The 25,579-nt window shown below is 47.2% G+C and overlaps 1 protein-coding gene across 1 annotated transcript in view; it reads left to right on the top strand.

Annotated features, from left to right (window-relative positions):
- The window catches only part of LOC147662684 (ATP-dependent chromatin remodeler CHD2-like), a gene marked incomplete at its 3' end in the record, with an annotated part of 564,171 nt that overhangs the window by 423,009 nt on the left and 115,583 nt on the right, over window positions 1–25,579 (top strand). The window contains exons 11-12 of the mRNA XM_086950980.1: window positions 321–471; window positions 13,636–13,755. Coding sequence (XP_086807106.1) covers window positions 321–471; window positions 13,636–13,755 — 271 coding nt within the window. The remainder of the gene's footprint in view (window positions 1–320; window positions 472–13,635; window positions 13,756–25,579) is intronic.

The following is a 25,579-nucleotide window of genomic DNA, read 5'->3' as shown; positions in this document are numbered from 1 at the left end:
TCGGGGTAACACCCCTCATCAGTCAGGCTAGCTTGAATCTAGTGGCAAAGTGAGCAAGGCACACAGGTCTGGGCATACCCTGCCAACTTATGGCGAACATGGCAAACACAAGGCGATAATGGACGGAGCTCTATTAATAGAGCCCCAGTAGCTGAAGACACTTACAAATAAGATTTGTAGTGCATGTCTTATAAATTAATACTATTACAAGCATTTGAAATACAGAATGACATATTAATATCCTTTATATATGTAGAATATACATTGACTATGTAAATATTTTTAATTTTGATGCTTAATATTTCTCCTTCTTATATCAGGTATCGCTTGTTAAGTCGTGTCAAACCTGCTCATTTCGATGTTGATTGGGGAGTGGAAGACGATTCACATTTGCTATTGGGAATACTTGAACATGGCTATGGAAACTGGGAGCAAATTAAAACCGATCCTGAACTTAACATGGCTGACAAGGTAAAGTTGCATGCCAGACAATATGTGACATCTGACTGGAGTACTCCATCACTGTGCATTCAGAGTGATAAGCTATGTGTATTAAAATGCACCAGTGTATGCCTTTTATTTTAACTAAAAATCACTCTACATCACCTGTATCACAAACCTAGATCCATTGTCATTCTTCTCATGCGTGCAAGTCACCGATGGTTGATCCTGTACACCTATATTCAACTATTGACCCAAAGTCTGTTGAATCTCCTGTACCTATCATTCTTCCTCTCTAACTTTCATGTTGTATTATTTCCAACTTCTTTCAAAAAGTAATTTGTTTCTGTTTAAAAGTAAATTCTGTAATATTTCAAACACTTCTAGCTTCTTCTGTCTCAGGCTGCTTTTAGCTCAATTCATAAATTTTGGTGTATACAGATTCTCCAGTCTTAGGGTGTCTTTCATAGATTCACATGCTTGAATAATTTCCAGTCGTTGAAGTGGGAGTCCCACGGTACATAAAATAGTAGTAATATATATATATATCATCATAAATATATATATATATATATATATATATATATAGACATAAAGAAGATATTTAAAAGTACCATAGAACAACAGCGTCCCATAGAGGCCTAAAGGGAGAATTCACTTTAGTAACATATCCATGTCATTATAATGGTCCACATTCCAGCCAATCAGGCTGCAGCACCCTCTAGAACCTTCTTCTCAGAATCTCAAGCCCTCAGATTTTCTACTGCACGTCGTGTGAAGGGAGTCTCCCGGAGCTCTGCTCAGTTTCTTCAATCTTCAAACCTTTCAAACTTCTTCAACAATGTCTTCAACAAATAAATCTTTATTCAGGCCTTGTTCTGCTTGTGGAAAACTTTGCCTGTTCCATGAGGACCCTCATAAAAAATGCATCTATTGCCTGTACCCGGACCATGAGGTGAGGAACTGCAAGTTTTGCAGAACTTTTTCTTCTAAGACCCTAAACCATAGAGAGGCCTGTCTCCTTCTGTGGCTACAGAGGTTGAAGACGTCAGACAATCCTATGTCTGATGTGGAGAGTGTGTCTTCCTACCATTCCAAGACCTCTCTTAAGCGTGGGTCGGAGACTGAGATGCCTTCTCCTTTTCTAAAAAGAAAGAAGTTTGTGGACACTCCAAGGTCTGTCTCCCCACAGGATCTGCCGGCCTCTACGCCTACGGTACCTGGTTCTCTGGCGTCGCAGTCCCAAGCTGTGCCATTGTCGTCCAAAACGAGTGCCAGCTCGTGGACGAATCGCCCGTCGACGACGACAAGATCCGTCGACATTGTGCCTGCGATGACGACGAAATGCTCTGTGTTGACGACGACGACAACGTCCGCATCGTTGACGGCGAACTAAGAGGTTAGGCCCATAATCTCCATTGTGAAGATCTCGTCGACGGCAAAGAAATCCGTCTCATCGACGGCCTTGCCAGAGAAGCATTCGTCGACGAAGGCTTCGTCGACGAGTCGCTCGTCGACGATACCATCTTCGTCGACGGTACCACCTTCGCCGACGGTACCACCTTCGCCGACGGTACCATATTCGTCGATGGTAGCCTCGTCGACGTCGAGTTCATAGTAGACGACCACCTCCTCGTCGACAGCTCCGTCGACGCCGAAGAAGACCTCGTCGACGACAGCCGCACCATCGACGGGAAAAGTCCTGGCTCCGTAAACTGCTTCCGCTTCTTCGTCAACGCCTTATTCTACATTGGCGAATCCCTCGACAACGGTTTCGACCACGAGCTCGTCGACGGGACACTATTCTCTGGCAACTGCAACAACCTTTACTGTGGTGACGGCTTCTATTGTAAAACATCCCGCTCCGTTGGTTTTGAGTCCTCTTCAAGGAGGTTCTGGTCCCCCTGCTCAACTCTTTGCGTCTGCAGAGGAGGAATCTTCGGATGTGTCTTATGATGATGACACCTTTCGTCCTGCAGCAAGTCCTTCGGAGCTAAATATAAAATATCATGACTGAGGATGAGGACAATGATGACAGGGGTTCACTCTTCCCAGTTCACGATGACCAGCTGGATGTTGACCACAAGGTTCCTATGGCACAAATACCGGTGTCTTTGATATTGAACCTTCAGCACATGTTAGACGATTATAATCGTCGATTCCCACCTTCTGCGCAGAATTCTCCTACTCCGCCTCCTCCAGCACGAGAGCCACTTCCTCTTGCACAGCCAAGATCACCAGTTCTTCCTGATCCTGGTACTGATGATGATGATGACGTCCGCAATGATACGGACCAGGACGACGACGCTGTCCTTACAGATTGGGACAACTATCGGGCTCAGACCCGTCTCCTCCTCCTGCTTCTCCCCTGGCTTCTCCCCCAGTGGACATTGGCGGTTTCCACAACTTGATGGTGAGAGCAGCGAAGCGTTTTTATTTGCCCATGGACGTCAAACAACAAGGCTGTTTCCTTTATGATTTCAAGGATCAACCATTGAAGCAAGTGCATACGATCCCAATAATTGACTTTATATGGCAGGAGGGACTTAAACTAATTGAACAGCCTTACTCCATCCCTGCCGTGCTTTCGCACCTTGACAAGAAGTACAAGGCGCCTGCGGATTCACCGGCATGCCTTGTGTCACAACCAAAGGCTGACTCTGTCATTACGCAAGCCGCCCAAAAGAGATCGTGTAACTCGGCAACTCCGTTAACTTTGCCACCGGATCAGGAGGGTCGCCGCCTGGATACCATTGGAAAGAAATTCACCACTATGGCTGCCACGACGGTCAGGGCGGCAAACTCCTTGGCCATCCTCGGACGATATGACCATCAGATGTGGTCAGAGATCGCGGCTTTAGTTGACCTACTTCCAGAATCCTCCAGGGCAGAAGCCCATTAGATCGTGCAAGAGGGAGAGAAAATCTCCTCTGAAATTATAGACTGTGTAATTGAAATTTCCTCTACGGGTTTCAGACAGCTCGTAGGTGCTGCAATTTTAAGGAGGCAAGGCTGGCTTAAGGCTACGGCTTTTCGGCCTGAAGTGCAGGCAAGAGTGCTCGACTTGACTTTTGAAGCAAGCATGTGGACGACGCCTTAGAGTCCATCAAGAAAGACACGGTCGCTGCTCGTGCCCTGGGATCTCTCCAGTACCGGAAGCGGCCGTTTCGTGGAGCATGTGGCAGAGGTACTTCCTCCAATTTTCGTGGCTCCTCCCAGTACCTCTCCTATGGTGAAAACAAGCAGCGCTACTCCTATCAAACTCAGAATAGGCAATTCGATTCCAGGCCTTAAAGAAGAAAAAGCACCTACAGAGGAGGTGCTACCTCTAAAAAAACAGTGACTTTCCACGGTTCAAGTGTTCTCCTGCTCTGAAAATTGGAGGTCGAATCTCCCAACACTTCTGCAAATGGTCAAAAATAACTTCAGATCGTTGGGTCTTGGATGTCATCTTAACCCCTTCCACGCTGATGACGAGCTGGGCTCGTCAAGGCGTAGCCTCCTCGCATGCTGATGACGAGCCCAGCTCGTCACGTAACATGCGTTTTAAAAAATCTCAGCGCAGGAGCGGAATTCCGCTAGCGCGCATGAGGTTAAAGGGCCACGCTCTCGAATTTCTCAAATTTCTCCCCACCTGCCTACCCTCTGACCCCCCCACCACCCCCCCTCCCCCAGCATATTTGAAGGAACTGTTTGCGCAGGTCGCATTTATGATAAAGAAAGGGTCTGTCGAAGTGGTTTCTCGATTACAACAGGGCAAGGGCATTTATTCCCACTTTTTCCTTATCAAGAAAAAGTCAGGAGAGTGGCGCCCTATCTTAGACCTCCGAGCCCTCAACAAGTTCATCAAATCCCAAACATTTTGGATGCTGACCTTGCTGGAAATTTTACAGTTCCTGAATCCCGGAGAGTTCCTCTACACAATCGACCTCCAAGATGCATACTTTCATGTGCCATCACAGACACAGGAAGTACCTTCGCTTGACGGTGGGATCGAAACACTTCCAATTCAAAGTTTTACCTTTCGGCCTTCGTTCACGAATATCATGGCTCCGGTTGCGGCTTTTCTATGCCTACAGGGCATACAGTTCTACCCTTATTTAGACGACTGCCTGATAAAGGCTCAAACCTTTCGGGAAACAACCGTTACAACGCAACTATTACAACGCACACCGTTACAACGCACACCATTACAACACACACCATTACAACGCAGGATCATTTACAACGCATGCCTTTACAACGCACATAGTAGATGCTATTACAACGCATGTAAATGTAAATGTAAATGTATTTGAGCTTATATAGCGCACAGCTACCCAGAAAGGGTTTCCCGGCGCTTGCTTAGGGAACCCGTCCTGGTATTCCCCTGTGAGATAACCCTGGCAGGGTATCCACAAGGTGAAAGCCAGGCATCCCACCGCGAGGGGCCGTTGTGGAGATTAAGCAAGCTATTGCTCAGAGTCGCAGAGTGTGAACCCGTGAGTTGAGAAGGCACCGGAGCGAGAATTATCGAGTCCGTGGAATTTTTTGAGCTCAAGACCCGCCGAGGCGGGGAATTGAACCCTGGTCCAGGGCCGATCTCAGCTTCCGGGTCTGCCGCCTCTAACCCCTGAGCCACAATTCTCCACATTACAACGTAAGTATAGGTAAGTATATTATTTTATTTAACCTTTTTTTAATTACAAAAATATTAAAAATAATTAAAATAAATTAATTAAAGTAATTCTATATATATAGTTTTGGTTATGGGGTTCAGGGGTATTTTTAGAGTTCAGGGTTGGGTTTGGATTTTGGGGAAAAGGGGTATTTTTAGGGTTCAGGGTTGGGTTTGGGGTGCAGGGGTATTTTTAGGGTTCAGGGCTGGGTTTGGGTTTTGGGCTACAGGGGTATTTTTAGGGTTCAGGGCTGGGTTTGGGTTTTGGGGTACAGGGGTATTTTTATGGTTCAGGGCTGGGTTTGGGGTACAGGGGTATTTTTAGGGTTCAGGGTTGGGTTTGGGTTTTGGGGTACAGGGGTATTTTTAGGGTTCAGGGCTGGGTTTGGGTTTTGGGGTACAGGGGTATTTTTAGGGTTCAGGGCTGGGTTTGGATTTTGGGGTACAGGGGTATTTTTAGGGTTCAGGGCTGGGTTTGGGTTTGCGGTACAGGGGTATTTTTAGCGTTCAGGGCTGGGTTTGGGGTACAGGGGTATTTTTAGGGTTCAGGGCTGGGTTTGGGTTTTGGGGTACAGGGGTATTTTTAGGGTTCAGGTTTAAGTTTTGGGGTACAGGGGTATTTTTAGGGTTCAGGGTTGGGTTTGGATTTTGGGGTATAGGGGTATTTTTAGGGTACAGGGTAACTGGGGTATTTTTAGGGTTCCGTTTTTAAATAAATAATTTTAAAAAATTAAAAATTAATTTTAATAATTTTATTTATTAATAATAGTTCTGTAATAATAATAATAGTTCTTTAAAAATTATTTTTTTAAATATATATGTACAAAACAATTATTAAAAAATAATTTACTTTAATAAATTTTAATAAATTAAATTTTTTAAATAAAATAATATACTTACCTATACTTACGTTGTAATGGCATGCGTTGTAATAGCATCTGCTATGTAATGTCATGCGTTGTAAAGGCATTCGTTGTAAATGTATCTGCATAGTAAAAATTGCGTTGTAACGGTGTGCGTTGTAAAAGTTTGCGTTGTAACGTCATACATCCAAACCTTTCATGCAGCAAGACAACACACTCAGACTTGCCTATCCGTCTTTCACACCTTGGGTCTTTCCATCAACCACGAGAAATCACATGTCCGTCCAGCACAACAAAGGATCTTTCTAGGGGCATTAGTAGACTCTCGTCTGGCAAAGGTGTTTGTTTCGCAGGAGCGACAAGATCGCATCGTCAAGATGGTGGCTCTTCTACCCTCAAGAAGGTCTTCTTCTGTCCAGATGTTAAAATCTTTTCTGGGCATGGCATTGTCCTGCATACAGCTGATCCCCAATTGCAGGCTACACATGCGAGTCCTCCAAGAGGAGTTGGACAAACGATGGCTGCAAGTCTCAGGGTCGTTCAACAACAAAATCTGCCTGACTTCCCGCATTCAGGGCGCATTGGAATGGTGGGCTCACCTTCCAAACATCGCCACCGGACGGCCGTTCCAGGACACACACACCCCACGCTTACCCTTACGATGGACTCTTCCTTAGAGGGTTAGGGTGCACACCTCGAAGGGTTGTCACTCAAGGGCAAATGGACGGCAGATCAATGCACATGGCACATAAATCGCCTGGAACTCTTGGTTATCTTCCTCGCCCTAAAATCTTTCCAGCTGCTGGTGGTAGGGAAGTCGCTGCTGGTGCATACGGTCAACACCACCAGTATGAACTACCTCAACAAGCAAGGGGGTACGAGGTCTCTTCTGCTATCCAGACAGGCACAACAGATCTGGGAATTGGTGATTCAACATAGAGTCCAGCTAACAGCAGTTCACGTACCGGGTGCCTCTAACGCCCTTGCCGACTCTCAGCAGATCGGCTACGGACAATCACGAGTGGGAACTCCATCAACCGACTCTGGAGTATGTGTTTCGCTTGTGGGGCCAGCCGGAGCTGGATCTGTTTGCGACTCCACTCAACCGCAAATGCCTACGCTTCGCAAGTCGGCATCCCCACAGTGAATCGAGCGGGAATGCATTTTCGATCAACTGGTCGAACAAATTCGTTAACGTTTTTCCGCCGATCCCTTTGATTCCACGCCTACTGCACAAGATGAGACATCAGCCATGTCACATCCCCTTGATTGCGCCCAGGTGGCCGCGTCGCCCGTGGTTCACGGATCTTCTTCTATTTTCCCAGTGCGATCCGATTCTTCTTCGTCCTCTGCCTCATCTTCTCACCATGAGCCAGGGCCAGATTAGCCATCCGGATCCGACGTCTCTCCAGCTTCATGCTTGGAACCTGAGTACAATGAATTTGCACATCTGAATATTGCTCCCGAGTGCAGAGGTGCTTGCTCATGCACGCGCTCCTTCCACAGTCAAGACCTATAAACTGAAATGGAAACGGTTTTGTGTCTGGTGCCACAAGGAGAAGGTCGATCCTCTGCTCACCACAACTGAGCAAATCCTGCCTTTTTTCCTCCTTTTGGCAAAGTCGGGACTTTTGCATTGCACTCTTAAAGTCTAACTGACCGCGATGTTCCTCTTTCGCCACGAGGGTTCCACGTCACTTTTCTCCTCTCGGATCATTTGTCAGTTCTTTAAGGGCCTGTTCCGGATGTTTCCACCTATCCGGCGTCCACCACCTGCTTGGCGTTTGAATCTTGTCTTATCACAGCTCCTCCAACCTCCTTTCGTGCCTATTCATTCAGCGGAATTACAATTCCTTACTTGGAAACTTGCCCTCCTCCTCGCACTTACATCCTCCAGTCGAGTTAGCGACATCCAAGCTTTCACCATTCAGCCTCCTTTTCTTCAATTCTCCAGGGACGCTGTTACACTTTTTACGAATCCTAAATTTATTCCTAAGGTTCCTTCAGACTTCCACCTTAATGAACCTGTCATTCTCAAGACTTTTTTCCCAGACCCTCAGTCTCCCGCTGAGCGCTCTCTTCATTCTTTGGACTTAAAGCGCTGCCTTAAATTCTATATTCAACGCACTGCTGCTTTTCGTAAATCAGACCAGCTCTTTGTGGCTTATGGACGAATGCGCAAGGGACATCCGGTCACTAAACAATCCATTACTCAATGGATTTCTTCTGCCATATCCTTCTGCCATCAACGGGCTGGCAACCCTCTTTCTGCTCCGGTGCGAGCACACTCGACGAGTTGCATCTTGTACCGCCCTATTTGCTGGAGTGCCTCTACATCAGATCTGCAGGGCGGCAACGTGGTCCAGCAGGCACACGTTCACGAGGCACTACTGTCTGGAGACAGCTGACGCTGCAGACACTATTGTGGGTCAAGCGGTGCTCTGAAATATCTTTTAGATGAAGGTGAGCCTCTGTTGCTTCCTGCCTCCTGTCATAAAAGGTTTTCTCTTACATATATATCTGCAATGTTCATATGTGCATTTCTTTGCTTGCATTTGTTCTTATTGCCTTTTATGACTCATGTGTTGGCGTACTGCTTTCTATTCTTATTCAAGCATGTGAATCTATGAAAGACACCCTAATACTGGAGAAGAACAAAATTTACTTACCTGTAAACTGTGGATCTCCAGCATTGGTGTCTTTCATAGATTCACATGCGACCCACCCTTCCTCCCCTCAGAGGCTCTCTTCTCCTCATGCACTCTTGGTCACTTTTGTGCTTCGAAAATCTGAGGGCTTGAGCTTCTGAGGAGAAGGTTCTAGCGGGTGCTGCAGCCTGATTGGCTGGAATGTGGACCATTATAATGACATGGATATGTTACTAAAGTGAATTCTCCCTTTGGGCCTATGTTGTTCTATGGTACCTTTAAATTTCTTCTTTGTCTATTTATATACATTATATTTATATGTATATATATATATTTATTATGTTTTTTATATATATATATATATATATATATATATATATATATATATATATATTGGATTTAGGGGAGGAGGTCGATTTTTTTAGTTTCGGATCGACTACAGACATTAAGGCCTCGGACAAAATTTCAACAGAAAGGACAACAGCAGCAGTCAAGCGAGCCAGATGCAACAAAAGGAGGAGTGAGCGCCGGAAAAAAGCGGAAAATCTCCACAAAAAAAACGAAGCGACAGTACTGGCGCAAAAAAAGAGAAGTGACAATACCATCATTAATTTATCTACTGTTACCCTAACTGAAGCAGAAAAACAACTTTTGAGTTTAGGGTTAACGTACTGTCCACCAACTGACTTTAATTACGCAAAGACTCGCATTGATGTCTATCTGTATATTAGAAAATTAAAAATCAAAAAATTCTTTAACATTAAGGAGGGGCTTAACGAACAAGGAAAAGAGCCGTCTCGTCCTGATGACATTGAAAATGTATCTCTGGCTCTACCGTCGAGGTACGCTAAATCTTTGTTGACTTTGCACCATTTGGCCTCTGAGAATGCAACATCTTCCAATCTTAACTCCACTCAGGAAGAATTAAGAGCAGCATCTATTCCACAAGTAGGGGCTAGCATCAGCCCTTTCAAACCGAAGTCTAAATTCAATCCAACCATGCCTAGGGATTCGATTGTTGTGTTTCAGGACGTGGTGGTTGAGGATCTCAAGAAGTTACATTATAAAGTAAAGCACAAAAAACGCTACAAAAGCAAAAAAGAAAACGAGTATTTTTCACTCATCAAGAAACTGGGTAACGACCACAATATTATTGTAACTACTGCGGACAAAGGGGGGAATGTAGTTATCTGGCCCCAGGAAGCCTACATTTCTGAAGCAAAAAGGCAACTAAACGATATAACTTGTTACTCTAAATCCAACATTAAGCATTTCAATGATGCCAAGGATGGGTTGAAAAAGTTGCTATACCAATGCAAAAGAGACGGTATGATTTCCGCTCAGGAGTTTGACTTTCTCCATGTAGAGTTTCCAATCTTGCCCAAGTTATATCTACTCCCAAAAGTTCATAAGCAGGTTGAGCCAGTCCCTGGCCGGCCTATCATCTCGGCCATTGGGGGGGTGGCAGAACATGTCACACAATACATTGACTATTTCTTGCAGAACTTGGTCAAAGACTTACCTACTTATGTTAAGGACACCAGGGATTTCATTTACCAAAATTAACAACATTCCATGGAGCAGTGATATGTTAATGATTACTTTGGATATCGAGTCGCTCTATACGAGCATAGAGCATACATCTGGCCTAAGAGCGCTCGATTTCTTTCTTGGCAAAAGACCCATCAATTGCTACAGTCACAACAAAGTATTAATGGAACTAACTACTTGGTGTCTTAACAATAATTTCTTCTTATTTGGGAATGATATCTTTGTACAGAAGTGTGGAGTTGCTATGGGGGCCTGTTTTTCCCCCAGCTATGCGTGTTTACACGTAGGCTGGTGGGAGGAACAGGTCCTCAGGCGGCAACATGCGATTATTTTTGACAAACATGTTTTATTGTGGATTCGTTATATAGACGATGTTTTTGTTTTATGGCGGGGAGATCTTGCCAGTGCTGACAATTTTGTAACCAGTCTGAATACCAACCTAGAAAATCTAAGATTCACTAAATCTATCAGTGACTGTGAGGCTGAGTTTTTGGATGTAAAAATGTTTGTACATAATGGACACCTAGCAACGAAACTGCATAGAAAAAGCACTGCTAGCAACAGCATTTTGCATGCCAGCAGTGCCCACCCCAGACATGTAGTGGATAAAATCCCATTAGGCGAGCTACTCAGGATCAAACGAATATGCAGTACAGACATTGATCTTGAACTCTGCACGAAGGAAGCCTTGGAGAGATTCAGACAAAGGGGCTACCTTGAATCTACTCTTAAGGTGGCATTGCAGAAAGCTAACAACAGAACTCGTGAATCCTTGCTAGATCAGACGACTAATACCAGGTCTGAGAATGTCCCAGATGACAACACTGAAGCACCCAGACTCATAACGGCCTATAGCAGGCAAGCAAGACAAATAAGATCCATCATGTCGCAAAGGTGGCCGGTCTTGTTAACTGATCAGGTGTTAAAACCCAGACTGCCTGATGGTCCCACTGTGACCTTTCGGAAGGGCCCTTCCTTGAGATCACATATCTGTCATGATTTTCCTGAGCTTAGGAAGAAGGAAGAGTGGATTAAATCTCGCTATGGTTTCAAACGCTGCACCTCATGCAGGGCGTGCAAATTTGGCAAATCAACTACTCAGTATTATACACCTTTCAGTGCTGACCCAATTAACATCAGGGGTCAGTTTACTTGTAAAACTGAGTTTGCCATATATGTCCTGACATGTACATGTGGACTTAGGTATGTCGGCAGTACACGACTGCCTGTGCATGTCAGGATCCTCCAGCATCTGCGTGCCATTGTAAATAATGATCCATCATATCCGGTGGCCAGGCATTTTAAGAGCAATCACAAAAACGATTTACAATGCCTATCTTACTTTGTCATCGCCTCTGTAGATAAACCTGTGAGGGGTGGGGACAGAGACAGGATGCTTAGGAGACTTGAGTCCCAGTTCATTTTGGAATTGGATAGTAGATTTCCAAACGGGCTCAATAATACAGAAGATTTGTACGTTTTCCTGTAAACTTATGCTGCTCTTTATTCTGATTTCTGGAAATAGCATCCACTAGTATTATCCGTAGTTTTGGCATTATCTTTGTATACAGAATTTCACACATACACCTTATCACTCTCTTACTTTTTCTTCATCACATATTGCTTCATGGTTGTTACCATATAAACTTTTTTCCATAATAATTTTTTTGGGGGTACACTTTTTTTTACTTTATTTAGACATAGCCACATGGGACTATATGCTAGTTTCTGTTTTCCTTACCTAAAACCACATTAATATCGTCAGTGGTTCTTTACTATTGTTCCATGTTTTGATTCAAAATTATTGTTGGCCTCTTGCATTTCAGGCACTCAATTTCTTTGTTGCCTTGTTACTTGATAAAGACATATAGAACCCATTCATATTAGATTTTATCCAATTGTTTAACATTTTTGCATTCGTTTGCACAATATTGCACTTCGTCACTTTATGATGTTTATATAAACAACATGAATTGCACATTGCATTTGCACTTTATTAGGATATGTTGCTAAAAAGTTTGCACATGGTTGCGTAATTTGCACAATGTATGGGTTTTATCCAAAAAGATTGCATTGTCTTTTTAAATGAATTGTAACACGGCGTGTTTTTGCTTGATTTCTCCTTGCATTTTAGGCAATTTTTTTACATGCGTCAAATTATATTATATTTGTCGCATTTATTGGCCATCAGATGTACATTTGTTTTTTAACAATGGACTTTAGTAATTTCTCTTTTTTTACATTGTGGATTTGAACCCATTACTTCTTTGTAGTAAATAACAACTGTTGATACTACTGTTTGGAAAACAGACCTTTCAGTGCTCAAAATGGAGTATGTCCTTTCTTTCCATGATCACATGGTGTCGTGTTTGAAAAAAAGAAAAAAATGTTAATTGAAACAAAAAAACTGTGAAGCACTGGGTATTTAAATGTGTATGCCACATAAACTGACTGTCTGTGAGCAAGGGCGGATGCCCGAAACGCGTCAGATTCTGTTGGACTTAAACTTTTAATAAAACTCTGTGCCTTTATTTACATTTGGATTCGTGTGGTTTTCCTGGGTCGATGGAATGCGGAGCCTTTGAAAAACTGCTGTTGCTGCATATATATATATATATATATATATATATATATATATATATATATATATATATATATATGTATATATATATGTATATATGTATATATGTCAAATTCAAATTTCAACTTTATCTTTATTCGGTACTTAAAAAGATACCATTAAAGAACATGAAAATACATACATACAATAATTAAAAAAAAATAGTTAAAATATATTTTGAATAACATATATATAACAATATATAAATATATATATTACTACTTTTTTATGTACCGTGGGACTCCCACTTCGACGACTGGGAATTATTCAAGCATGTGAATCTATGAAAGACACCAATACTGGAGAACCACAGTTTACAAGTAAGTAACTTTTGTTCTCCTTCCTGTTTAATTCAATTCTTCGCTGTTCTGCGCTTTTTATTCCTGTTTGCTATCTTTGCATTTAAAACAAGACAAAACTAATGTTCAGAGCATGTCATTCTGGCCTTTCCATCTCTTGTACTGTTCTTTTTTTAACTGCCAGTGTATTTAACATTGTTTAAGGTGAAGGCATAGTCGCCTCATTTTGATGAGAACAGTGAACCTACTGCTCCATTTTTTCTAATCCTCTTTCACTATTGACGTAGAGCAGGGTTTTTTTATTTAGATTGACACAATTTTCTGTGCTTCTTCCTAACTTTTCAATTGATTTCAGAGTTGCTGTCAGTTTTGACAATGCCCAAAGCATTGTCTCTTTCCCTGCATATTCTTTTGTCTTGCTTTCTTGTTTTACACTTTCACTTGTTTCGCTAACCTGCATTTTCCCCAGATCTAAAACCAAGTATTTGTTCCCAATAGTTAAGCTGTATGCACCCTGCTGTTTGTAAATTCCAGACAATATGTATTTATTTTTAAGATCATTCCTATGGAACCAGACAAAAAACCCCAAGGAAAGCACTTGCAGTCCAGAGTCGACTACCTGCTTAAACTGCTGAAGAAGGAGCTGGAGAGAAAGGAAGCTGGTCTTGGTGAAGAGGTGAGTGTCACTTGTACAGGAACTAGAAAGAAATGGTCTGCCACTGCATGGCACACTTCACCTGTGTAAGATGGATATCAACGTCTTCAGTGGGAATATTTAGTAAATCCAGGAACAGTACAGATTTATGTTCTTTGTCTCCCTCTCTGTCCCTCTGTGTGTTGTGCACAATTTATCAGTCTCAGGAAGTGTTTTATGTTTCTTTTGTCTAGGTATCTGCCTGGGATTCTCTATTGATTTGTTTTACACATTTGTGTGCAACTGTAGGGAAGTGGGCCATTATTCGTATGGCCTGCACATTGTGGGTGGGTTCACATTCACTCCTTTACTGGGAACTAAGCGACCCACTGTAGTGCTGGACTCTGTTAGGGTAGCGTAGCAGAGTAGTTCAAGGCCTATTCATGGGAGGTGGTATCAGCTAGTAATTGCCATTCTCTAGCACGCAATAACACTCAACGAATGGCTGTTCAATCTTGTGCTTTTTCTTTAGAAAAGGGAAAAAAACATTTATTACTCAAACCCTACTTAGTTCTACATAGATCGATCGAATTGGAAAATTACTATCTGTCTATCTATCTATCGATCGATCTATCGATCCCGATAGATAGATAGATAGTTAGATAGATAGATAGATAGATAGATAGATAGATAGATAGATAGATAAGGCTGAAATACCTTTGGCAACATTACATTTGACCCTTAAAGGGTCAGGACCCCAAAAGGCAGAGTTACCCCCTCCCTCCACATTGTAGCACATAACCATATAGGAATGTGTCACTTTAAATGAGGTCAATGCTACTGTGAGAAGTTGGCCTGATATATGAAGCTCACTAGTTCTAGTGATCACCTTGTATCAGTCCAAACAACCCTTATGGTGATTGGTTGTAAGTCAACCTAATAGACCAGCTATCCTACTGGTAGCATGGACAAAGCAGTCTTAGGCTAAACTCTTTTGGCATGTGAAGCCAGCTGTTTTACCACATATAACCCCTTGAATACCAAATGAAAGGACACCACACAGGTTGTTATGAAAATAAACAAGATATTTATTACTAACAAAATACCTCTGAACTCTTTATGAGATCAGAGGGCTAAGCACATGACAAGACTCTTAAGAAAAATACGATAAGTTGCACAAAATACAATGGTGACCTGGGGGCACGACAAACCATGTACTAAGAAAATGGTATAAGGAAATAAATAGAAGGAATGGAGCTGTCCAGAGGCTGTAGGATCGCTGGGACTACGCTACCCTAACCTTAGGTAAGTAGCAGGAGGCCCACAGAACGCGTGTGCAGAGTGTGAACTCACATGCGAGATGCGGGACAAAGTCAATGGACAGTACAAATTACGAAAAGGTAAGTAAAATACAGTTCCGACTAGATAGGACTAAAACGGCTGGATACCTGGACACCAGGAGATTCAATCTACCCTTGAGCACCGAAATGCTCTCGTTATCTCACCCACGGGCTGCGGGTGCATAGGTGTGAAAGTGTGTCGGGTTTCCGCGTTGAAGTCTATGGAGCCTTGAAGAAAGATGCTGCAGGCGACCAGGAGGAAGCTGTCCGGAGTGATCCAAGGGTGGATCGAGGAAGATGAAGACCTGAAAGCAGAGGGGACAATGTTCACAGTCACTAGCCAGTGACCGGAGTGGAACCAGGAAGGAACCAGATTCTGTTGTCGCGATCAGGTGAAGAGTGGACGCTTGACTATGCAGCCACGTGGACCAGGTGGTGTCTTCGACGACCAGGATGGAGGCACGAGCTGTCCCACGCAGGCTCTCGCGGTTGGCGGTGGTGGTTCCGGATTCGGCGTCAACAGGTCTAGGCAAAGGCAACCCACGCGGTGAGTGGAAAAGGCGTCTGGTGCGGACCAGGAGGGTCCAGGGTGTTTCTCCTTTGCAGGGAAGCAAGGGCCAGTCTGGAGCAACCAGACCAGCGGTGTAGATTTCATGCATCATCGTCTAGGAGGTCACTAGCCAGCCGGCAAGTGAGCAGACCACGCGTCGAGCAGTAATCAAGCAAAAGGGTCCACGCAGATCTCGTGGATGCTGGAGGGCTGATCGTCTGTGCAGGAGCAGCTCGGGGCTGGGGCTTCTCAATCCCCAAAGCACTTTCTCGAGGATGCCTCTGAAGTCGTGCTGGAAGCGAAGTGCAGTTTCTCCAAGATCCCACGTGTCTCGTCGCACCCACGGATCTCAGTTGTGCTGCAGATGTAGGTAGAGGTCGGAGAGGTCTGGAAGTCCGGATCTCGTCGGGCTCTGAAGTCTCTTTCCAGGCAGGAAGGACGACAAAGTGAACCGCTAGGATGCTTGATGGTTCCTGCAGATGCAGGGTGGTCACTTCTTGGCCACAGGGGAGATTTCTTCAGTCGGATTAATATAATTTAAAACGGGACCAGCTCTTACCTTTATTCTCCTAAAGGGGGCTGTACTATGACTAGGTCCCTCCTATGGGTGGGACCAGGAAGGGGGGTGGTTACACCCCCTATCCTTGGTCCGGTTTCGCGCCAAAGCTGGGGCTGGAGTGCCCCAGCAACTGGTTTGAACCGGGGTATGCACAGGGACACCTTGTGTGCCCCAGGCATGTCTCATTCCTACCTCAATACACAAAATCCTGTCTGGAGTGGTGCTAGCACCTCCCAAGGCAGGAAATCCTTTGTCCAAGCCTCCCTCGCTGGAAGGACTCCCAGCAGCAGAAGTTCAGACTTGTGTCTGTGGTGGCAGCTTCCATTTTTTGATGCTGAGACTCGAGTTAACTTTAACCGGGGTTCACAGTTACATGCATGTCGTGTCCCTCTAAAAGGGTGGAATGCTACCCCAGTCACCAGAACTGGCGAGGGGGTAGTATTCCAATTTGTATGACACCTTACTCGACATGTTTTGATAATTCTATGCCAAAGTTAGCAATAACCGCGAGGATTATAATGCACTTAAGAGTATATGGTATAGCGTTATCATGGAAACAGCTAAAGGACTTGGTTCCAAAAGCTGCAGACAGGCTCAGCTCATGCTAGAGCACCATCTCACATAATTCCAAGCACTCTGCCTCCAGGATTGTTAAGGCCTGCCATAGGAGTGACTTATAGGAGTATATATGTCCATTTTAGGTTTAGATATAGGTATACTATATCTAAAGCAAAGGGTGATTACACCACCTTGCCCCAGCTGTGTTACCAGCCAGTTGTGTCTGTTTAGATGGGGTGGCACAATACATGCTGCAGCCCCTGGTAGGCCTTGGGTGCACCTATGCCCTGGGTACCTAAGGTACACTGTACAAGGACTTACAAGAGTGACCCAATACCAATTGGTAAATGCACCTAAGGTACATGGATGTCAATTTAGAGAGAGAACAGCTAGGCTGTGGGTCTGATTAGCAGGCCCACAGCCAGGGAAAGTCGTAAACCAGTGAAGCAAAAAGCAAAAATCTGGGGTGACCATAGTATTGCAGACCCTACTCTCCTACAGTTACCACACCTAAAGGCTAGAATCACATGCTATAATATGTCATTCCTTTATTGACTCCAGTAACCATAATCCATCTGTAATTATTATAAATAATAAAGCATTGCAACCAAGTACACACATTGAAATTAATAAAACATTGCTGCCTTTCAGGAATAATCATTGCTGTCAACTACAAGGACACCTTTAAATAAAGCTATAAACATAAAAAATTAAAATAAAGCTTTGTTCAAACATAAACTATGTTTCTGTGTCTCTCTTTAACAAAGTTACACCACATAGAATGCAGCCCCTTTATGTTACTGCATTACCAGCTGAAGAGCAAAAGCACCAGCCTTGGGAGTGCTTAAAAATAGCAGTGATTCCTAGAGTGATCATTTTTTCTTTGACCTTGTCAACGTAGCATCCTTACTTTTTAAAAGTCTTTGGGGGAGCTGCTGCACTCCTGCACCCCTCCCCCGAAAACACTCTTTTTTCGGTGGTGGGAGCCCTGCCTCCCTGGGGCCACTGTAGAGATGGGGTCCGATTCCCTTTCTCTCTTCTTAGGGGAAACAGCCATATCTGAAAGAGACACGTTAGTGATAGATTCCTTACCTTAGAATATCCCCAGGCGTCAGACTGGATCCGGAAAGTTTTGCGTAGCAGTACCCTTGCGTGTCGGTAGGCGTCGTCTGCGGGTCCGCGTCCGTCGTCGCCGTCGTGGGCGCCGTGATGACGTCGTCGGAGTACTTAGACGCCGCCTCCGCGTGCTGACGTCAGTTCTTTTTTCCGCGCCGGCCAGCGCAGATCTGGAAAGAGCAGTTCCCTAGTCACTTTTTGACTAAACATTTGTGATCTTTTGATCCATTTCGAAGTCTTAACGACTCCCACGGTGCCGTTAGGGATGCCCGGATTCAAGCATTGCGACGAGTGCGACGTACCATGTCGGTCACGGATCCCCACCGCTTGTGCCTGATGTGTTTGGGCGTCGACCATGACGACGAGGCCTGCTCCGACTGTCGGGCCCTTTCGAGGAAGGCCAGGCGGGAGCGGTCCCGCAGGCGACTCGAAATCCGCCAGTCGGCCCCGCGCCGTGTGAGGTCCTGGTCCCGGTTCCACGGGAGGTCGAGGGACAGGTCGCGGGGACGGAGCTGTAGGAAGGTACATCCTGACTATGGTTGCCCCAACTTTTTGCCCTGTGTTTTAGCTGGTTTTTGACATAGTCGACCTGGGATCCTGCCAATCAGGACCCCAGGCCTACTGCTCTCTCTTTAAAATGGATTCCATGTACCCTAGGTACATTTCCAATTGGTACTGGGCCACCCTATCAGACCCTGTAACTCAGGGCATGGGTGTACCCAGGGCTGCCAGGGGCTGCAGCATGCATTATGCCACCCCTGGCTGGCCTCCTAAATTTGACACAACTGGCTGCATGACAGCTGGTTTAACTTTAACCGGGGTTCACAGTTACATACATGGCGTGTCCCTCTAGAAGGGTGGAATGCTAACCCCGTCGCCAGAATTGGCGAGGGGTTAGTATTCCAATTCGTATGACACCTTACTCGACATGTTTTGATAAAGCAATACCAAAGTTAGCATTTAACCGCGAGGATTATAATGCACTTAAGAGTATATGGTATGCGATATCATGGAACAGCTATTAGGACTTGGTTCCGCAAGCTGCAGACAGGCTCAGCTCATGCCAGAGCACCATCTCACACGATTCCAAGCACTCTGCCTTCAGGATTGTCAAGGCCTGCCATAGGAGTGACTGATAGGAATCTGTGTGTCCATTTTAGGGTTAGATATAGGTATACTATATCTACAGCAAAGGGTGATTACACGACTTTGCCCCAGCTGTCATGCAGCCAGTTGTGTCAAATTTAGGAGGCCAGCCAGGGGTGGCATAATACATGCTGCAGCCCCTGGCAGCCCTGGGTACACCTATGCCCTGAGTTACAGGGTCTGATAAGGTGGCCCAGTACCAATTGGAAATGCACCTAAGGTACATGGAATCCATTTTACAGAGAGAGCAGTAGGCCTGGGGTCCTGATTGGCAGGGTCCCAGGTCGACTATGTCAAAAACCAGCTAAAACACAGGGCAAAAAGTTGGGGGCAACCATAGTCAGGAGGTACCTTCCTACAGCCGGGACGCAGCAAAGTATTCAATCAGGTGCGGACTGGATACTACTGACTCGCTGGGCAGAGCGATGGCTACGACGGTGGCGATACGACGCCACGCCTGGCTGAGATCCGCCAACTTCTCGGCAGACGTCCAAAATACACTCATGGACATGCCGTTCGATGGCCGTCGCCTCTTTGGCGACAAGGCAGACCACGCGCTTGAGCGCTTTAAGGACTCCAGGGCTACGGCCAAGTCCTTGGGCCTCTCGGCCCGCGCCAGCAAATGGGTGCCTTTCGCTCCTTTCGTGGCCAAGGAAGGGGCGCCCCCACACGTGCCGCCAGCCACTCGCCGCAAACTGTCATCCAGCGCGGTCGTGGAAACCGCCGTGAAGGCGGTCGGGGAAACAAGCGGAGCCAGTCCACACCTGCCCCCGCAGCATCCGCCTCTAAACCCTCCTAGTCCGTGCTTTTCGGCCCATGTGACGCCAGTGGGAGGCAGGGTTCGCCATCACCTCTCTCACTGGCGCACAGTCATTTCGGACAGGTGGGTGCTGCAGATCGTCCGAAGGGGCTACTCCCTCCCCTCCGAGACGACCCCTCAAGCCATGCCACCGCAACACCACCGTGTATCGGGGGATCACTTGCGGCTCCTGCAGGAGGAAGTGTAGGCCCTCTTGGCCAAGAGGGCCATCAAGCTCGTTCCTGGGCCAGAAGTAGGACGTGGTTGCTACTCCCACTACTTCCTGGTACCCAAGAAGGGCAAAGGGGGCCTACGCCCTATCTTGGATCTGAGGAACGTCAACGGCTTCCTCCGGAAGGAGAAGTTCAAAATGCTGACACTGGCTCAGGTCTTGGCTGCCCTAGACCCAGGAGACTGGATGGTAGCGTTGGACTTGCAGGACGCATATTTCCACATCCCCGTCCTGCCGGCCCACCGGCGTTACCTGCGGTTCACGGTAGGCCTCGAGCACTTTCAGTTTACCGTGCTACCCTTCGGCCTTACCAGCGCCCCACGGGTGTTCACGAAGGTGATGGCAGTGGTCGCAGCTCATCTGCGCAGGTTTGGGGTCTCAGTCTTCCCCTACCTAGACGACTGGTTGTTGAAGGCGGGCTCGCCCCAGACAGTCGTCAGCCACCTCCAGACTACGGCGGATCTCCTGCACCAGCTGGGATTTTCCATCAATGTGCCGAAGTCACACCTGTGCCCCTCTCAGAAGCTCCTTTTCATCGGAGCGGTTCTCGACTCGGCGCAGTTTCGGGTTTACCCACCCGAACAGCGGGTTCGGGATATACAGGCTCTGATTCCGATCTTCGGGCCGTTATCCCGGGTTTCGGTCAGGTTGACGCTGCGGCTTCTGGGGCTGATGGCCTCCTGCATCCTTCTGGTGCATCACGCACGGTGGCGGATGCGGGCTCAGCAGTGGGACCTGAAGTTTCAGTGGGCCCAGCACCGGGGCAACCTGTCCGACCATGTCCTGATCTCGGAGGGCACTGAGAGACAGCTGCAGTGGTGGCTCACGGACCGCGATTGGGTCAACGGCAGATCCCTCTCCCTTCCCCAACCGGAGCACGTAATTGTGACGGACGTGTCCCTCCAGGGCTGGGGAGGCCACTTGGGAGAGGCGGAGATCAGAGGACTCTGGTCTCCGGCGGAGTCCCGGCTCCATATCAATCTGTTGGAGCTGCGGGCGATTTGTCTGGCACTGAAAGCATTCCTCCCGTCTGTCCGAGGGAGTGCAGTGCAGGTGTTCACGGACAACACCACCGCCATGTGGTACTGCAACAAACAGGGCGGAGTGGGGTCGTGGACCCTTTGCCAGGAGGCTCTGCGTCTCTGGCAATGGCTGGAACATCAGGGCGTGACTCTGGTGGTTCAACACCTGGCAGGTTCTCTGAACGCCAGGGCGGACGAACTCAGCCGTCGGCGCTCGATGGATCACGAATGGCGTCTGAACTTGGACGTGGCACAAGGCCTCTTTCTGCGATGGGGAGAGCCTTGGTTAGATCTATTCGCCACCGAAGAGAACGCACAATGTCATCAGTTCTGCGCGTTGGAATTTCCAAGGCGGCACTCGCTCGGAGACTCTTTTCGTCGTGAGTGGAGCTGCGGTCTGTTGTACGCCTTTCCGCCCATACCACTTCTGCCCAGAGTGCTGAAGAAGATCAAGCGCGACCGGGCACAAGTCATCCTTGTGGCTCCGGACTGGGCACGAAGGTACTGGTATCCCGAGCTACTCAGTATGTCAGTCGATCCCCCGGTTCGTCTGCCTCTTCAGGAGGACCTTCTGTCGCAGCAGCAGGGGACGGTCCTCCACCCGAACCTGTCCAGTCTCCACCTCCATGCTTGGAGATTGAGCGGCAACAGTTGAGGCCATTTGACTTGGCTCCTGAAGTCTGTAACATTATTCTGGCAGCCAGGCGTCCCTCCACAAAGACGGTATACGCCTGCAGGTGGAACAGATTTGTGGCATGGTGCACAGCAAAGGCTGTGGATCCCCTCAATGCCCCTCTCTCTGAGGTTCTTCTCTTCCTTCTTTCTCTTGCCCAGCAGGGCTCTGCTCTGGGCACTATCAAGGGCTACCTTTCGGCTCTTTCAGCCTTTCTGAGGCTGCCTGACCAGCCTTCTTTGTTCAAGTCCCCTATCGTAAACAGATTCCTGAAGGGCATCACTCATACCTTTCCTCCTGTTCCCTTCGTGATGCCTCAGTGGGACTTGAACCTGGTTCTAACATTTCTGATGTGCGCTCCCTTTGAGCCACTTCACAACTGTCCTCTTCGCCTTCTTTCTTTGAAGACTGCCTTCCTGGTAGCCATCACCTCTGCCAGGAGAGTGAGTGAGCTCCAGGCTCTCTCTTGGAAGCCTCCTTTCCTTTCAGTCCATCCGGACAAGGTTGTTTTTGAGGACTAGGCCCTCCTTCTTGCCTAAGGTGGTCACGGCCTTCCACATTGGGCAGTCCATCACATTGCCCACCTTCTTTCCGCCTCCGCACCCCTCGAGAGAGGAGGAGAGGCTCCACCGCCTGGACCCAAAACGTGCGCTTTCGTTCTATCTGGATCGCACACGCCAGTTCCGGGTGGATGATCAACTCTTTGTTGGGTACGCGGGCGCTAAGAAAGGGAAAGCGGTGCACAAGAGGACCATTTCTCAATGGATTATCATGTGCATCCAGGCGTGTTACTCCTTGGCTAAGAAGGAACCCCCTGTTGGGCTGAGGGCTCATTCCACTCGAGCCACGGCCACTACAACTGCCTTGGGCCGAGGTGTGCCCTTGCAGGACATTTGCCAGGCAGCTACGTGGGCCTCGTTGCACACGGTTGCGAGGCACTACTGCCTGGACAGTCAAGTCCGGAGGGACGGCTACTTCGGCCGTTCCGTTCTCCAGGACTTTCTGGTGTAAATATTGGTTCGCAGACCCACCACCACGGGGATGGTATTGCTGGGGTATCTATTCTAAGGTAAGGAATCTATCACTAACGTGTCTCTTTCAGATGCACAAGTTACTACTTGTGTAACGATATATCTGTAAGAGACATTAGTTAGTGATAGATTCCTTACCGACCCACCCATCCTCCCCGTTCTGCGAACAGATATCTAGGGTTAAGGTCATCCCCTTTCAGGGCCCTAGTTTCTTGGCACCAGTGTCGGTTTTTGTCATGGCTCTGCGCTTCTGGCGCGGAAAAGCTGTGGCTAAGAACTGACGTCAGCACGCGTAGGCGGCGTCTAAGTACTCTGACGACGTCATCACGGCGCCCACGACGCCGACGACTGACGCGGAGCCGCAGACGACTCCTACCGACGCGCAAGGGTACTGCTACGCCAAACTTTCCGGATCCAGTCTGACGCCTGGGGATATTCTAAGGTAAGGAATCTATCACTAACTAATGTCTCTTACAGATATATCGTTACACAAGTAGTAACTTGTGCTACAACGCAACTAAAACAACGCACTACCATTACTACAAAACGTTTACAACGCAGGATCCATTACAACGCATGCCATTACAACGTAAGTATTGGTAAGTATTTAATTAAATTTTAACCCCTACACCATCCAACACTTACCCTACTATTACACCCCTCTGGAGTTAGAATAGTGATTTTAACCCCTACACTATCCAACACTTACACTACTATTACATTCCCATTAATTAAAAAAAAATACTTACCCATACTTACGTTATAATGGCATGCGTTGTAATAGCAGCTGAGTTGTAATGGCATGCATTATAATGGATCCTGCGTTGTAAAAGTTTTGTTGTAATGGTATGCGTTGTGAATGTATGCATTGTAACGTCATACATCCCTTCTTAGGGGAGTGCGATGGTGCCCGCTGTAGGAGAGTGGGGTCTGCAATCCTATGGTCACCCCCGATTTTTGCTTTTTGCTTCACTGGTTTACGACTTTCCCTGGCTGTGGGCCTGCTAATCAGACCCACAGCCTAGCTGTTCTCTCTCTAAATTGACTCACATGTACCTTAGGTGCATTTACCAATTGGTACTAGGCCACCTTATCAGTCCCTGTACAGCATACCTTCGGTATCCAGGGCCTAGGTGTACCCAGGGCCTACCAGGGGCTGCAGCATGTATTATGCCACCCCTGGCTGGCCATCCAAATCTGACACAACTGGCTGCACGACAGCTGGGGCAAGGTGGTGTAAACACACTTTGCTTTAGATATAGTATCCCTATATCTAACCCTAAAAAGGACACATGTATTCCTATCAGTCATTCCTATGGCAGGCCTTAACAATCCTGAAGGCAGAGTGCTTGGAATCGTGTGAGATGGTCCTCTGGCATGAGCTGAGCCCGTTTGCAGCTTACGGAACCAAGTCCTAATAGCTGTTCCATGATAACGCATACCATATACTCTTAAGTGCATTATAATCCTCGCGGTTAAATGCTATCTCTGGTATCGCTTTATCAAAACATGTCGAGTAAGGTGTCATGCGAATTGGAATATTAACCCCTTGCCAATTCTGGCGACGGGGTTAGCATTCCACCCTTCTAGAGGGACACGACATGTATGTAACTGTGAACCCCGGTTAAAGTTAACTCAAGCCTCAGCATCACAAAATGGATGCTGCCACCACAGACACGAGTCTGACCCCCTGCAGCTGGGAGTCCTTCCAGCGAGGGGAGCTTGGACAAAGGGTTTCCTGTCAGGGGCGGTGCTAGCACCATCCCAGACAGGGTTTGTGTATCCTGGGTAGGCAGGGCTTTACAGGAAGGTGACTGCAAGTGGCACCCCGGTGCTCACTACGCATCTGCCGGCTAGAACCAGTTCCAGGGCACACCAGCCCCTGGCCTGGGGAAAGTCCGGAATGGACCCACCCCTTTCTTTAGGATAAAGGCAGGAGCGGGGACCCTTCCAAATTAGATCATCTTTGAATCAAGAAACTACTTTCCACGAAAGGAACTCTCGACTCTTCTCAAGATTTCTCCCTTGTGACTAAGGAGAAGTCACCCTGCATCCGCAGGCACCATCTAAGAACTCTGCGGTTTGCTGCACGTCCTTCCTCCGGAATCCGACTGACCAGCTCGACGAGACCCGGCTTCCCTGGCACCTCTGACCTCTACCTACCTCTACAGCTAAGCTGAGAACCGTAGGTGCGACGAAACCTCGAGGGACCGGCCATCATCAGAACTGCACGACTTCTATCCAGCACGACTGCCGAGGGATCCTCTGGTGAGTGCTTTGGGGTCCGAGAAGCCCCGACCCTGAGCAGCTCCAGCACCGAAGTCCAGCCCCCCAGCATCCACGAGATCTGCGTGGGGCCCTTCTGCTTTTTGCTGCTCACCGCGTTGTCTGGCTACTAGCCCGCTGGCTTGTGGCCTTCCCGACGACGACCGACGGCATCACCACTGCTAGTCTGGTTGCTCCAGACTGGCCCTTGCTCCCTTCCAAAAGAGGAGCACCCCGGACCCTCTTGGTCCACTCCAGACGCCATTTTAGGTCCACCGCGAGGGCTTGAATTTGCCAAGACTTGTTGCCCCAATCCTGGGTCCAGCGACGTCGACAGCATCAACCATCGTGGGACAGCTCGCACCTCCATCCTGGTCGCCGACAACGCCTCCTGGTCCGTGAGACTGCAGAGCCCAGCGTCGCCCACTCACCTGGTCGAGGTGACTACCATCCGGTGCCCTCCTGGTGCCATCTGATCACTGGCTAGTGGTCAAGAACTTGGTCCCCTCTGCTTTTAGGTGTCATCCATCTTCGATCCAGGCTTGGATCACTTAGAACAATCTTCACTGCTCGCC

This window comes from Lissotriton vulgaris, unplaced genomic scaffold (genome assembly GCF_964263255.1).
Source record: "Lissotriton vulgaris unplaced genomic scaffold, aLisVul1.2 SCAFFOLD_1424, whole genome shotgun sequence".
Classification (NCBI taxonomy): Eukaryota; Metazoa; Chordata; class Amphibia; order Caudata; family Salamandridae; genus Lissotriton; species Lissotriton vulgaris.
Note: the sequence above shows the minus strand (reverse complement) of the source record. Positions and strands in the feature narration are given on the sequence as shown.